The 15535-nt window shown below is 42.7% G+C and overlaps 1 protein-coding gene across 17 annotated transcripts in view; it reads right to left on the reverse strand.

The window, feature by feature from the left end:
- LOC100749861 (tyrosine-protein phosphatase Lar) overlaps positions 1 to 15535 on the reverse strand; it is a 287592-nt gene that overhangs the window by 8797 nt on the left and 263260 nt on the right. For 10 of the 17 annotated variants that reach the window (XM_033324603.1, XM_024372213.2, XM_024372222.2 and 7 more), the window contains 10 exons: positions 14736 to 15011; positions 13792 to 14076; positions 12853 to 12876; positions 12126 to 12226; positions 11446 to 11775; positions 11115 to 11265; positions 9650 to 9946; positions 2822 to 2830; positions 697 to 836; positions 400 to 602 (listed from right to left, as the gene is read on the reverse strand). In XM_033324603.1, coding sequence (XP_033180494.1) covers positions 400 to 602; positions 697 to 836; positions 2822 to 2830; positions 9650 to 9946; positions 11115 to 11265; positions 11446 to 11775; positions 12126 to 12226; positions 12853 to 12876; positions 13792 to 14076; positions 14736 to 15011 — 1816 coding nt within the window. The remainder of the gene's footprint in view (positions 1 to 399; positions 603 to 696; positions 837 to 2821; positions 2831 to 9649; positions 9947 to 11114; positions 11266 to 11445; positions 11776 to 12125; positions 12227 to 12852; positions 12877 to 13791; positions 14077 to 14735; positions 15012 to 15535) is intronic. The other 7 variants (XM_024372216.2, XM_024372217.2, XM_024372225.2 and 4 more) reach the window with 7 other exon arrangements.

The raw sequence follows: 15535 nt of genomic DNA on the forward strand, positions 1-15535 counted from the left end.
CGGATTTTTATGCATTCATGGAAAATCAAAAAATACACGGAATGGACATAATATGAAATAATATATGAAATACATAAAATATTTAAAATATAATACTCGTTATAATACGTAGTAGGTGAAACAATGGTCTGCCTCAGCTTCATTTTTCCAATCGTATTCATAAAAATATAAAGTTGTATAAATATCCACACGGCTTCAATAAGCTACGCGTTTTAAATATTTCCATACGTAATAATTAAGAGAATTCGGCTTTGGAGAGCGAGTCGACTAGGCGATCGTTCGTCCGTTTGCCGATATATATATATATATTTTTTTTTTATGCTAGCGAGTTTTATGTCAAGCGAAAAAAATATCGAAAGTTCGTTTGGCATGAAATATAAAGGAATCTAAAGAACATACTTCACGTTAACATGAGGTCTATTGGGTACACCTCCGGGAGTTCTGACAGTTTCTGGCGGCGAACGATCACCGTCTCCTTTTCTCGTTAGAGCGGCCACTTGTACAGAGTACGTGGTGTCAGGTTGCAACCCGGTAATGTTCACTTCCAGCACGCCGTCTTCTTGCACGTCGCGTCGTATCGGCTCGTTCAACAGATCCTTTCCCTACAAAGGTAAATAGCGAAAATATTAGTCGCTGAGAAAATGCGTCCGTTTGAATGAATCACAGCGTGAAATTTGAAGCTCTGCACAGACAGACCTCTTCTCTCATTTCCTGCACGTGTATGTGATAACCTCTTATCACGCCGTTTTGTTCTTTCGACGTTGGCGGTCTCCATTTCACGTGTATCGTGGTCGAATTGATCGGTGTTACCGTCACGTTTTGAGGATGACCCGGCACTGGAACGCAACGATCGGTTAATTCGTGCACTTGACGGCCGATTCTGCTGCATACTCGCAATCACACGCTCTCACACTATCGCAGTCATACTTGAAAGGGGGGATGAAACGATATCATAACCAGGAAGAAAGATCTGTAAAGTAAATAAATACGTAGGGTTGGATCGAACGAAACAAAACGGTAGGGAGGGGCCTGTCCATTGAATCGTGTCCGTCCGATGGGTCGAAGAAGCAACTAAAAAACTAAAAGTACTCTTTTCTCTCTATGCAGAAACATAAAATAACGTCGATCTCTGTGTCCGTTTAATCGGTAACGATCTGTAACGGGTCGTTCGTCGTTGGTATATAAACGAAGTGAAGGAGCGCGTAGCGAAAACAGTATGGCAAATCAAAGCGTTGTATACAGCAAATTGAAAACTCGTGCGAGAAACAAAATAACGCAGCAGCGTTGCAACGAAAGGGAACAGGTGAAAGACAGAACGTAACGTAAACGAACGAAAACAAATCGCAAGGATGAAACGAGAAAGAGAATATGATAAAGATAGAGAGAGAGAGAGAGAGAGAGAGAGAGAAAGAGAAAGAGAAAGAGAGAGTAAAGAAAAATTAATGGAAAATATGTACATGCCACCAATCGCACACGGACAAAACGATGTACAAACAATATTACGAGGTACGCCGGTACCTCATGCTCTACGTCCCTACGACACGATAATCCTCCATTTGAATACCAATAATGTATGTTTTTATTCTGCATTCGATTTCAGAACGCGAATGTACGAATGCGCGTATAAATACGTCATCGAGATGCAAGAGCGCGGTTACGTTGGTCGATAATGCTACGGCAATATTGGAGAGTCCATGACGAACGAAAACGAAGTAGTTCCGTTATACGCATACATACATACGGTATACGCGTATATATGCGATGTACTATCGTTGGTTGTGCGACGTGGATGAAAACTGTGCCAGAGGAAACGTGCAATCGTGTTTTTCGATAAACGTGCAAGGATAACGAAATGTATCACGCGAATTTACACATATATCCACATTGATAAGCCGTTTTGATAATTTGTCGCGAACGTCGCTACGTCGCCACCCATTTTCATTTCCCTCGTTGCGATTTTGCTTTTTTACGCTTCTCGAAGTCTTCGCTTTGTGATCTGCACGGATCTCGAGACCCGGTTCGATATATTTCTCTCGAATCATCCCCATTATTGTATTTTCGATAGACAACGACGAGAACGACGTGGACAAAGACGACGCGTGGTCATGGACGGTCCAGTATCCGGCATCGGAAACGTTATATCGGCGTTACACAGAAAAACAACGAACGAAAAAAAAAAAAAAGAAAGAAGAAGAATTGTAGGAGAAAAAGAAAAGGAAAGCCTAATGTACCTCTAGGTTTGTACGAGAACGATAACTGCAGCCTCTACAAAGTGTCGCAAAATAAAAACTGCGTTGCAAGAAAGAATACGACAAAGAAAAGCCAAACACGACTGCTGCATACAGAAGATGGCCTGTATACAGAAGAAGAAAGTTTCCCTCGGTGAACGAGATACGTCTCTTGCTTCTATATCGGTTTTAAGTTTTACTGTTCTCGCGTAATTAATGTATCAATTACGTCCATAAAATCGCTACGCAACGCAAAAAACAAAATTGGCGAGCGCGCAGTCGCAGTCGCAGCCGCAACTATTTACGCAGACGTAAATAGTTTTCATTTTAATTGTATTTGCTTACCGACTGCAGCAACGAAAACACAGTGAAAAAAAAAAAAAGAAAAAATCTCCAAAATAGTCTCCCACGGAGAAAAAACAAAACGATATATGCGAAAGAGCCGGAAAAAAGGAACAAAAATATTATATATATATATTATGTGTATATATATATATATATATATGTGTGTAAAGAGAGAGACAAAGAAAAAAATGATTAAATACAGGAAGAAAATTCATGGCACAATTCGAGACGAGCTAAGGGATACTCACTTTTTGGATCTGCGCCCCAAAAGTCGCCAAAAAAGTGGGAAAAAAATCTCGTAAAAATTCGTGTCAACTTCTCACGTATATTGAGTAGAATTATTAAATATTTAATATATTTAGGCATATCAGTGGGTAGCATACTACTGATTATTATCAACGTCAACATGGCCTCTTTTACAGCTATTGTATTTTTTTTTTTTTTTTGCTCTGATTAGGGGGAGAGAGAGAAAGAGAGAGAAAAAAGGTATGAAATTTTTGTCTGTTTCTCTGGTGAAACACGCACACGCGCACTCGCTCGTTCGTTCGTTCGTTCCCTCCCTCCCACGCGCTCGATTCCAATCGCACCCTCTGCTCTATTCGTAATATTTTTTATCGCTCTGCCGAGCAACGTCGGTGGACAAAATTCTCTTTCGAATCGATCGTTAAATAGAAAAATATCGCTTGGTCCTCGGTTGCAGTTGGTCGCAGAGAGGCGGGAGATGTGAGAATATCTTTTTTTTTTTTTCTTGTCTTTTTGGCATGCGCAATCACTACTCCAAATATGAAATAACTAAAGGCTCATGTCCACCTGCCTCCTGCCGCCGAGAGAAAGACTCGCCGATTTTTCTTCTTCTTTGCGCAAATTCGAAGCGCGATACGTAACCGCGGCCTTTCTTATCAGAGTGAAGTCGATCCAACAGCTTTCGGCCAAGGAAAATCGCGAGGAAGGAAGAAAACAGAAAAGATGACAATGGAAGGAGAAAAACGCAAGGACAAGATAGACGACACGAGTCCGCGCGTTTCGTCCTTTCCCTCGCGGCACGAGGCATCGAGAGAGGGAAGACCTATGATAAAATGTCTACTAAAAAGAAAGCTAGGAAGGAGAAACCATAAGTAAGAAGAAGTGGTTGGTATCGTGTTATGGTTCGGGAACGTATAAACCGCTACCCGTGTGTAATCTAAAGTCGTGAAAAAAGGCGCGACTCGTCTCGACGGAAAAAATTCACGTACATAGAATAGATAAGGATACGAGAGTCGGTGAAGGTGGAATATGTTTTCGAGGAAAATTTTCTTTTTTTTTTTTTTTGTCTTTTTTTTTCTTTTTGCAACTCCAAAAAGTCACCCGCAAAAAACGTCAGCTCGATAAAAAATCTGTATCGCTGTACATGGAAGGGGTAAATTTCTTTTCGAGCGAAAGGCGAAACAAACGACGTCGTTTTGCTTTTGTTCGTCTCGAAGAACGGTGAAAAATTATTTCCGTCCCTCTTTCTGTTCGCTCTTACGTTTCATCGGTAGCATACACCCGCGCATTCACCCACGCAAAAATCGCAAAATTCTTCGCAAAATATGCACGTAATTAACAATGGTCGTGAAATGGTGCGCGTCGTTCTTACGGCACGCCGACTAATCGGATTCCCGATCGGTTTCTCAGTTGTTGGTGTTATCGGCGCACGATAGCAGAGACCGAGTCGGAGGGAAAACAGAGAAGGAAGAAGCATGCGTTTGTCGGATGGAAAATGGAGAACCGATCGTTCGGTTCTTGTTGGAACGACGAACGGGTGGTTCCTCGATCGGTCGATTTCTTAATATTCCGACGACACAGCTACCAGAGTAAAAGAGACAACCGGACTCGAACCGCGAGTCGTTGTTGATTCAGAAATGGAAACGTGAAAAACACACATAAAACGGAGTACAGTATACTCTTTCTATATACCTAGAGGAGAAGACGTAAAGGTATATCGAGACACGATATAAAGATGTAGTAATACGTAATATATGTAATGTATATATATATAAAGAACATGTTATACGTACGAATAAAATACGTAATTCAATATTAAAGATACGATAGTTATAACTTACAGAGAGGCAGAAGATGGAAAAAAGTAGGTCGGTGAGAGCATGCAAAGAACGAAGGTGCACGTATAGACAATAGAGTAGAGAAGGTCTGGTGTAATATGATTATGTATATCATTCCAACGACATCGGTGAGTGTAAGAAATTTCCGCGATATTCCCGCGTATCAACGATCCATCGATGTTCGTCTCGAACGGACAGAGAGTCTTTGGCGGTTTTCACCGACTTTTCACCCCTTTCGTCGAAGGGATTCTGTTCTTTCGATAGCAGCGGAACGGGGTGTCGGCGAACGCTCTCTCTCCGTCGATATCGATGCATCTCAGCGCTTGTTGCCGACAGGCTCGTGGCTGTCGACTAAATGGACGAAGATAATGAAAAAAATTGCATGAATATTGGTATTCAAATGTTTCAAATTGAACGTCTTCTCGCGGCAATTCTCTTCCTCCGCGTCACGGATATTTCGCTCGTGTTGCTAATATCGCCCGGTGAATATCGCGCTTGCGGCCGAAGAATTCGCGAACGTCGCCCTCCGATTTTCGCTAATTTCTTTGCCTGGCACGACGATCGATTATCATTCTCCTCGTGCTGCCATTGCGCGACTTTCGACGCGTTACGGTTTACTCTTGCATCCTGTACTCTTTTACGCACTCGTTCACGCATTCACGCGTGCACGCCGCACCCGACGTGAACTCGATACCGTTGTTCTCGATAGATTCAACGACTATCGATGCACATAACTACATTACTCGGACATACGATGCTACGAGACAAGAGAGTAAACAGATCGAGACCGAATCGAGGTTCACGTGGAGAAGACGCGCTGATCAAACTGCACGACAATCGACGGTGGGGGTGCTCGTTATTCAAGGGTGCTCTCAGTGCTGGTGCTCGGCACGATATATCGCAATCGAGTGTGACAATTGATATTTAGACACGTGAATATATAGTGATCATACGGTGCGCTGCGAAATACGGTGCTGTTTTTAATACGTCGAAGGTCCAACGAATACTATACGTATATCGGGAGCGCATTATAGTCGCTCGCGCACGTTCACGCACGAGTCTCGCTTGTTTCCTAGGCGTTTACGTACAAAGCAAGTACATCGAAATGTACGTAGATACGCGCGTACACACACTCACCCACGCACACGTCCTACGTACATGCGTGCATGCGTGCACGCGTGTGCTTTTTAGGCTGTCGGCAGTTACTCGAAGCGAAGGGTGCTTTTTCAAGTGGTGCATGGTGATATACGTGTGTGTATATATATATATATACACATACATATATATATATATACACATATATACCCAGTTAGTAGGACACGGCAAAGGCGTGCGTCTGCGTGTGGCTTTTGTGCGTAGGTGCGTAGATACGCGTTCATCGTTGAGCGCTTCACTTTCTTCCTTCTTTATTTTCTCTCTACCTTTCGTCGTGCGTGAAACGCGTGTGCGACTTTACATGCGTGCGTGGTGGGTGCGAGATAAAACCGTGCCCGCATGAAAAATAATACTTTTATCGGTGCCCGTGCACACACTCATAACGGCGGTAATGATACATATACATATAATATATAATATGTGTAATACATATATATATAATATATATAGGTATATATACAAGATATATGTAATATGTATATATCGATAATACGTTTAGAATAATATAATCATAGAATATTGGTAGTGATGGCGATACTAGCGGCGACAATAACAATAACGAACGAGTATACGTATATACGACGGTGAACTTTTGTGCTTGATAATGTGCGAGCTTACACGGCAGGGTGCTTTCAGCAGTGCTTTTTATCGTTCCGCCTCGCTTTGCCGAGTCTGCTGTTAGAGGGTGGACGGTTGGATCGGTCGGTCCGTAAACGGGACAATGCGTGGGAGGAACAGGGAGTAGGGGGCTGGTGAAACGAAAGAGGATCCTGGGCGTTCCGTAGTGCCGAGTGCAAAAGGTTCGAGGGAACGTCGTTAGAGATGCGTTCGTACGACTTTTTCCGCGACAATGACGCGCCTTCACAATGCCTCTCTCGCAACAAATGATTCCGATTTCGCGACCAACCAAGGTCTTCGATTATTTTCCAAGACAAAAGAGCTGCCGTTCTCCTGGCTGCGATCCTACGTGTGTTCTTTCATTCTTTCGTAGACGAAACGCGGTCGACTGTCTGTCGTACGACGTGTTCTGAACGTCACCGACGGAGAAAAGAAAGAAAAAAGGATATCGCGGCTCGATTACTTTCCCCATCGATACGATTAATAACATCGTATCGTCGTAGTCGCTATCGTTCCCTCTACCTTTCGTTAGCTTCTCTGCTCGCCGATTCGCGAGATTAATCGGACGGGGAACGGGCAAACGGTGGTGTCTGGAAGGGGTTGAAAAACTCGTTGTACCATGCAGGGTGGGACGGTACCGAACCGATGATCAGCCAAGTACCGAGTAGGAGACGGAAAGGAAAGATTCGAAACGAAAAGCAAAACTTCTTCGTGCATCGGCATGCCATTCATAGGACTTTTGTCGATTCGGTTGTGGAACCATTTTACGGTGGTTCGAGACCGAGATCTCGCAGACTCGACAGCAGCTTGACGGTTTCTTTGGACGGTGATGGGAGAATCTGTTTCGAGTTGGGGATTCCAGGGATCGCTCGTAGTCGAGGAGAATTATATGATCGACGGGATTGAATTTTTGGTGAGACCGAGGGATCGATAAACAAACGAAGGCATGCTCTAAACATGTGCAAACGATAGGTAGAACTAAATTTTAACTAAAGACAGAAGAGCCTTATATATCAGAGATATAGAAATATATTATATATGTATATATATAGATATATATGATTTTTCTCAAATACTTATATTTATATATATATATATATATATATACATATAAATGCATATATGTAGGTATGTAGTGGAATAATAATATGTATATATATTTTTGCTGTGTGTAATACATACGCTATGGTTTACATATATATATATATATATATGATATATGTATAGGTATAAATTATATATATATATATATATACACACACATAAGCGTTTCACCAGACAAGCTGCCGCCCTCGTTCACAGACATTATTTCCGTCCGATAAATGTCTCGTAGAATCGATTCAAGCGATAATATAGAATTTTTCCTCGGAACGGTAAAAATAATGTTGCGCACGCTTAGGGACGGTCAGTTTGGCCTCTATCGTCGTAACACGTGGCAAGAGTGAGTCAACGAACTAAAGAGAGAAACGAAACATCTTTACGTGACGTAATAATCACGGTTACCACCAGAAAGAACATTGAGTGTTATGAGTACATATCATTAGACAATCGGTAATGTTACGTTAGTGCGAATAAATCTTAAAAACTAGCTGTTCAAAACCTGGATCATCCTCCTGCAAATGCTTTAAGGAAAGACAAAAACACGTGAATGAGTATATAATTAAGTATTAGTTAGCGTGTTAAAATGGGTCTCCAAGTTTTAAAAGAGGGGGCTCAGGGGAACAAAAACCAACGGCAACGTACAAAGGGAGAGTTGCGATTAGGCCCTGTAAAAATAGTAAGAAAATACGTTCCTCTTTTTTTTTTTTTGGTCGTATCTTTTTCTCATTTTTTTTTTTTTTTTTTTTTGGTAATAGCTGAGCTCAAAAATTGGTTATCAGCTTCTGAAAAATCCGCGGCTGCGTGCACCACCTGGAAAAAATGTCTGGGGCACTCTGGGGAAAAGTTCGGGGCTTTTCTCTGGGAGCACAGAATATTTCATGGAAGATCGTTTTGTTGTCGCAAAAATTCCAAAAATATAAAATCTCGCCAGCCAAAAAATTAGGGCCAACATGGTTCCGCGTTTCGCTATGTAATTGCCGCGTCCCGTCCAAAAAGGAGAAGCAAAAACCAAAGGAAAAAAGATACACACACACACATTTTTTGGGAGAGATCGAAGGTATTGCCAGAGAAGCGATAGGAAGGTTTGGTGGAGCGTTTAGCTTTTGAAGGAGAAACGCGAAAAAATCGATGTGCGCGTTCAAAAAACTTACGTTCGCGCAACAAAAATTGAATTATCGGATTTCAGTGTTTCGAAATGGAAAAAAAGGGCCGCGTATTCGTCCTGGTATCTTCTCTGTTGCCGCGACAAGGCTGAGTTGACAGTTCGTTTCTCGAAAGCGTAACTGAAACGCAAAAGTGGCCTGAGAGGAGAAGCTTTACGTATTTTATAATACAATATGATATAATATAATAATATAATGTAATATAATATAGTATAATATGATATGATATAATATAATATAATATAATATAATATAATATAATATAATATAATATAATATAATATATTGTAATATAACGTAACGTAATGTAATGTAAGGTAACATAATTCGGTGAGATCGAACGAAACGAAAACACAACGATAATGTAATCTAGAAACGGAAACGCATGTAAAACGTTGTCGAACAAGAAAACAGAACTAAAAACAGAGTGAAGAAGATAGAGAATCGTTAAGAGAAGGAGGATCGGTTGTATGTGACACGGTTGGGAAGAGATAGGTTCGAAGAGACGTTAGCGGAATCTGAAATCGAAAATACGTTTAATACAGAGATATACATTTATGTAGACAGCCGTAGGATAGACCGAACGTCACCGGGTCGAGAATCAGGGCGTGTCATCGCAACCGGCACTGGAATCACGGGTACTGATCTTCGGACTGATTTTTGGCGGGCTTTTATATTTTTGGCTCTTGCGCGATGAACTTTGTCGCGATATATAGCCTTCGCAAAAGTATCTCTATAGACGCGAAGCGTGGCGCCCGGAACCTTCGCGAGGTCTTTTCTTATGCAATAAAATATCAGTAAATTAACAATATATATATATATATATATGGCTATAATAGAGAAACTATAAAAGACACGATAAATCGAAGAGAAACGATTCCTCGCTCGAGTCTCGCAACGCCACTCCTCTCTATGTTCGATTAAAGGTAAGAAGACGACTAGCGTTAATGATACATACCGTCCTCGTGAGTTCTGACCGAGATAGGATAACTCGGAGGTCCGTCACCTACGCTGGTCCCGGCCAATACCCAAATCCGGTACTCGGTCCATTTTTTCAGTTCGTCCAACACGAATCGCGTGTCATTCAGTTTGATAACTTTCGCCTCCGAGTCGGAGCGTCCGCTCTCGACGACTTGCAGCTTGTAGTACGCGATCCTCCCGTTCGATCGATCGGCAGGCGGTGGTTCCCATGTTACCAATATGGAGGTCGGGCTGATCGCTTGTCCGCTTACATTGCGAGGCGGAGCCCCGGGGACTGTATAACACTCAGTTATAGGGGGGGGAAGAGGGGAAAAAACGAAAACGTGGTAGGAAAATATCGTCGATCGTCGGTCATTGAACGATCGCGGTCAACTGCGAGGGCTCGAGTCCCGAATCGAAAGAATCGCGAAAAATTCGTGCAAAATTCGTTGGAAATTTGTTGGAAACTCGTCGAAATTCGAGCTACGGCTTAATTCGATTTTCGCGTTACTGGTTTTTGGCAAGGTGAACGCGTATACGATCGGCCGATGGTTAATTATAGAAAAAAAAAAAAAAAAAAAAGGAAAAAAACGAATGTTCGCGGGTATTTCGATTCGTTGGACTCGAACAACTTCGAAATCGAACCACGTTCGAACCTGACCGACGCGACGAAGGGATCTAAACGAAAAACTTTACGTGACGATTGGTCAAGGTTCAGAGAGGCGAATCACTCAAGGAAAAACTCATGAGTCGATCCTTGAACAGTCGAAAAAGTACGTGATTAGAGAAAAAATTTCATGTGGCACGAGCGATTAACTCGCGCGTGTTACGCCGCGTGGAGTTAAAACGCCGTGCCTCGATTAGCAAGGAAACGAGAGACAATAAAAAACTGAAGAACGGACGTAAACCATACGTTATCAAGAATGAAAAGAGGTGCCCAAAATGCACACATATATCAATGCAGTGCTTAGTGCAATTTATATGTATGATATGTACGTATATATATATAGATAGATATATATAAAGTGGCATCCAAAAACGGCTGTCTTATTTGCAACGCATGCAATCATTCTCACTCTCCCACACTTCACGGTTCAACGATACTCTCTATCTTCCGTCTTTCTTTTCTTATGGATATTTTTTTCTTTTCCCCCCTTGTTCAATGAAATCCACGGTCACGAAGAACATCTTTAGCATATCTGAACTCAAGGTGTCGCGAATTAATTACGATAGCTTACGCTACTTTGCGGGAGCGTCTAGCGCTACAGCACCTCCTACCTGCCGTGCCACGATGATCCGCGATTGCATCGACGTGCATCACGCGTTCACAATAGATTCTATCAAAATTTATCCCCTATTACCATCGAACAATCGCGAATCGATCTTTCTTCGGCACTCCTCGCTGCATGAATTCACTCCTATCTTTTTCGCCTTCTTTTCTGCTTCTTTGACTATTTGCTTACCGTACTGTTTCGTGCGAACCGGATATGGTATCGTTGTAGCTCCTTCGCCCCTTTGACTCCGCGCAGCCAACCAAACGTAATACAGCGTGTTCGGATACAGGCCTGTCAGCGTGTAGTTCTCGGTGACTGGTATCCTTCGATGATGCTTCTCCTGAAATTCATCGCGATTCCGACGATTCGCAAGAAAGATTAAAATTTATATTTCCTATAAACGCCAGACACGAACGTATATGCTTCGTACTTGACGCGTAAATGACAGATATATTAGAAAGATATTTACAGAAAGTTTAGAGATCGGAAGACGCGGGATAAGTTGCAACGAATTACCCACCTGCGCGTAAGTATCGTTCCAGTACAACTCATAGCTGAGGATATTCTCCGCGCTATGAGTAGGTTTGTTCCACTGGAGTGTCACTTTCGTCTCTCCGATATCTACCGCGGTCAACATTTCCGGTTGACTCGGTACCCCTTGTTGCGTCTTTATCTGAACAGGTGTACTCAGTGGACCGGGACCAACGCTTGTCAGCGCCTGCACTCGAATCATGTATATCGTGTGCGGCGTTAAATCCGAGATCGTGGTTAGCTGGCTATTGTCCACCAGCTGATACTGCCAAGAGGCCATTTGTTGATTCGGATCCGTCGTATAATATACTTTGTATCCCTGCGGGCGGGAAAGATTAAATCGCGTCAGAAAGCGTGACAAAATACGTGCTCTCGTATGTATGTACGCTCATCGATACGTGGACACGGTTGTCCCATGTAACATGGGACAAGCTACGGCTTTGAAAAATTCCGCCGGATTTATTTTCAATTAATAAATTTTTTAATTAGGCCGGATTGGATTAGATCAAGTAGATTCGAACGCCATACGCGATATGGTGTATATGACCATTCTGAAAATAATGATTTTCAGATACAAATATCCAAATACTTTTATACAGAGAGTCAAAAAAACGCATACAGTATCCGTATACTTATGAGCGGTAGTGTGTAACCGGCGATAAAACTAACCGTCACTTGTCCGTTTGGCGTTTCCGGCTCGTCCCATTGTATGACCATTGTGCTGGAGCTCAATGGGCGGGCGACCACCTTCCGTGGTGCAGTACCAGGTTCTAGAAGGAAGAAATTATTTTGGATTTTCTTCGAATCGCGTTTCCATCGTGGACAAGCCAATCTAGTTAGTCACTGGAGAGTACAAATAAATTCCCGGGAACACCACCATAAGAACCAAAATTTAAAATAACAGGTATTCCAAGTAGAGAAAAAAAAAAAAAAACAAATGAAGGACAGAGCATGTATAATCATAATGCACTCTGCGATGTTCGTGGCATTGCGATTAAAATACGATTTACCAATGAATGGAAAAGAACGGACTAAAGGATCGCGTGTGTCGTGTTGTAGTGTTGATTAGCTACAAGTATGATACATCTTTATCTCGATAAGTGTCGAGTGTGCGGGTGCGAACGAACGATGGACATGTGCGTGTGCTTTGAATAAATAAAAATACAAAGGATCGAATAGAGAAAAAAAAACGCGAAATAAAACAAGAAAATAAAAACAAAAAATAAGAGAGAAAACGAAAAATAAAAACAGAATAAAACGAGAGAAAATGAAACGAAGAACAAACAAACGGAAAAAAAAATTGTAGAAAGAAAGAAAGAAAATATGCAAAAATAAACAGAAAATACAAAGGACAAATATGTTTGCTACAGCACTCTTAGTATATGATTGAACTTACTGGTACCTCCATTTGTCGATTCCGCTATTGAAAAAAAGGATGAATGATTATTCTTCGATGATACTCGATTAAGTGGTATATAATGCACGGTGAAAATACGAATCGGGTTTGCGGCTTCGTTCGTATTTTCACAAGGTGCGAAGAGTGCGCTACTTTATCGAGGAAAGGTGCAATTTCGCGTGCTGTCTCTCCGCGTATTGGTTTTACTCTTTTCCCAGAAAAGAGACGGAGAGACGTAGGGGGAGACAGAGAGGGCTATATGGGGAGAGGCAGAGACGGAAAAATGCAGAGCGAAACGAGACGTCGAAGCGCGACGCGCCGAACACGATCCGACAAAAACACTAACACATGGTGCGACACAGAGAAAGGGGATTGGTGATAGGTGAAAAAAAATGTCTTGTCACTTACATGAATCAAATCGTGCGTCCACGGCGGACAGCATGGAAAAAAAGTACAATTTCCCTCAAAAACCGTGTCAAAACTTGTGCCTTCTTCGTGGTGCAAAAACATTATCTACGTGCAAAAATTTTTGTAATTCGCTCGCCGGGTTAATAAGCTACTTTTTCCCGCGTTTGTACGCGAAAAAAACTTGCCCATTCCTTTCATGTCTTTACTTATCGTCGATCGACTATGCTCATCTTTTTGCCAGACGAATGATCGAAAAATACGCGTTAGTCGAATTAGTCGAGTGGCGTCGAGTAGAGTCGAGTGGAGTCGAGTCGAGTCGAACGGAGTTGAATTCTTCAGAGTTCCGCATACACGGTATCGGTGATTCGTTTTGAAACGAGTGATAACGCTTGTGTATCTCGACGATGCGACAACGATGACCCTGAAACGTTGGGAACGTAGCCGCGTCGACGAGAGGCGAGGTCGATTTTTGCAAATGCACAAACACCGATGGTAATGAGAAAAGCGTTAGAAGGCGAAAGGAATACTGACTCGTTTCTCCAGTGGTGACTGTCACAGGGGCACTCGCGGGACCACGCCCAATGGCGTTCACGGCTGTCACGGTAAGCTCGTACTCGGTGTAAGGGCTCAGACTCCGAACATGATAGTACATGGTCGTGATGCCCGATATTTCGGCTTCGGCTTGCTGCACGTGCTTCGGCTTATGTTGAATCACGTAGTATTGCACTTCCTCCGGATTTTTGTAGTACCATGTAAGCTTCACGGATGTGGCGGTGATGTCGGACACTTGAACGTTCTCCGGAGCACTCGGCAAGGCTGCAATTCGTTACGCGAATTCGTTGTTTAATTGCTATTCCATCCGTGTTACGCGTCTCGTATATACGCAGGACGTTTCAAGAAACTGAGATCAAACTCGTTTAATTAGGCTTTCTCGTTATAAATAGGTAGATGATACTTTTCCATGTAACCGGGAAACTAGTGATATTTGATCCGCTGTTTGTTACGATTATTTTCTTTTTTTTTTTCCTTCATGAATATTACCACGCGCTTCTGAGGCTTAATGTCAACTATAATATTTGAAACAGCCTGTAGCAACCGCTTCTTCGCGCGTTTCGCCTATTTTCACAAAGTACATTGTCCTCGGTCTTTGAACGTAACGCATAAGCCGATTGATTAGTCACGGAAACTGTAGCATCACGGTTCGTTGTGTACCTCGTTGGAACACAGTCGCACACAGTGATCGAGTGATTGATCGTTTTACGTAACGTAGCTCGATAGGTCGCTAGCGCGATCTCCGAGGATTTACGCGCGATTTCGATCCATCTCGGTACGATACGATACAATACGATACGATACGATACGATACGATACGGTACGATAGGGTACGACGCGACACACCGCGATACAATACACGATACGATACGAAACGACAGTATTTGCTATTATACGATACGAGAACACCATACCATACGAACCTTGAACTTTCACCATCGTCGTGACTTCGATGATTCCGAGATCGCTGGCAGCCGTGCAGGTGTAGTTGGCAGACTCCTTCACGTTTGTGAGTATCAGCACGTTTCTACCGACTGGCAGATTGTCATCCGGAGTGAGATCCGTGGATGGACCTTTCTTCCATTTGACATACGGCATCGGAGAACCCACGGCGACGCAGGTCAAATTCAATGATCCACCAGATCTTACCTCGCTGACGGCGGGCGGAGGAATGGAAAAAGTTGGCGCGACTCGTCGAACTGCGTGCAAATAGAATTTAGTTATATACGATGCGAGGATTCTTCTGTCTTAACGCGTTAATTGCCGAGTCAAAGTCCCGTAGTTACTCGACTGAAAACCTTTTCTTCTTAAAATACGTCGAATGCCGATGGAGCAACCGGATCGATGCAACCTCGAACGACGATCCTTTGCTGACAACGAGTTCTTAATACGTACGATTCAAGTGGCAATTAACGCGTGTACTAGCCGAAACCGGCAGCCGAGTATTTGATTACGCGATACTCGAATCTCGAGGGACAGAGGCGCGTAGTACCGCAAGAAATGCCGCATCATAATATTTGCGACGCGATTCCAAGCGCGCGAATCCTTTGTGCCGCCAGCTTAGTTTAATTACGCTTTAATTACGTAGCATTAATTTTAATTGCAAACAGGAAAACGACTGGGTTTAACGGCACCAGAGGCTCGGTGCTACGTTTTTGTAATGAATTTACGTTAAAACGGTAGTAACGATAAGAACTCGTTCCTTGAGATTTCCTCGGCGAAC

Source organism: Bombus impatiens, unplaced genomic scaffold (assembly GCF_000188095.3).
Source record: "Bombus impatiens unplaced genomic scaffold, BIMP_2.2 scf_4016, whole genome shotgun sequence".
NCBI lineage: Eukaryota > Metazoa > Arthropoda > Insecta > Hymenoptera > Apidae > Bombus > Bombus impatiens.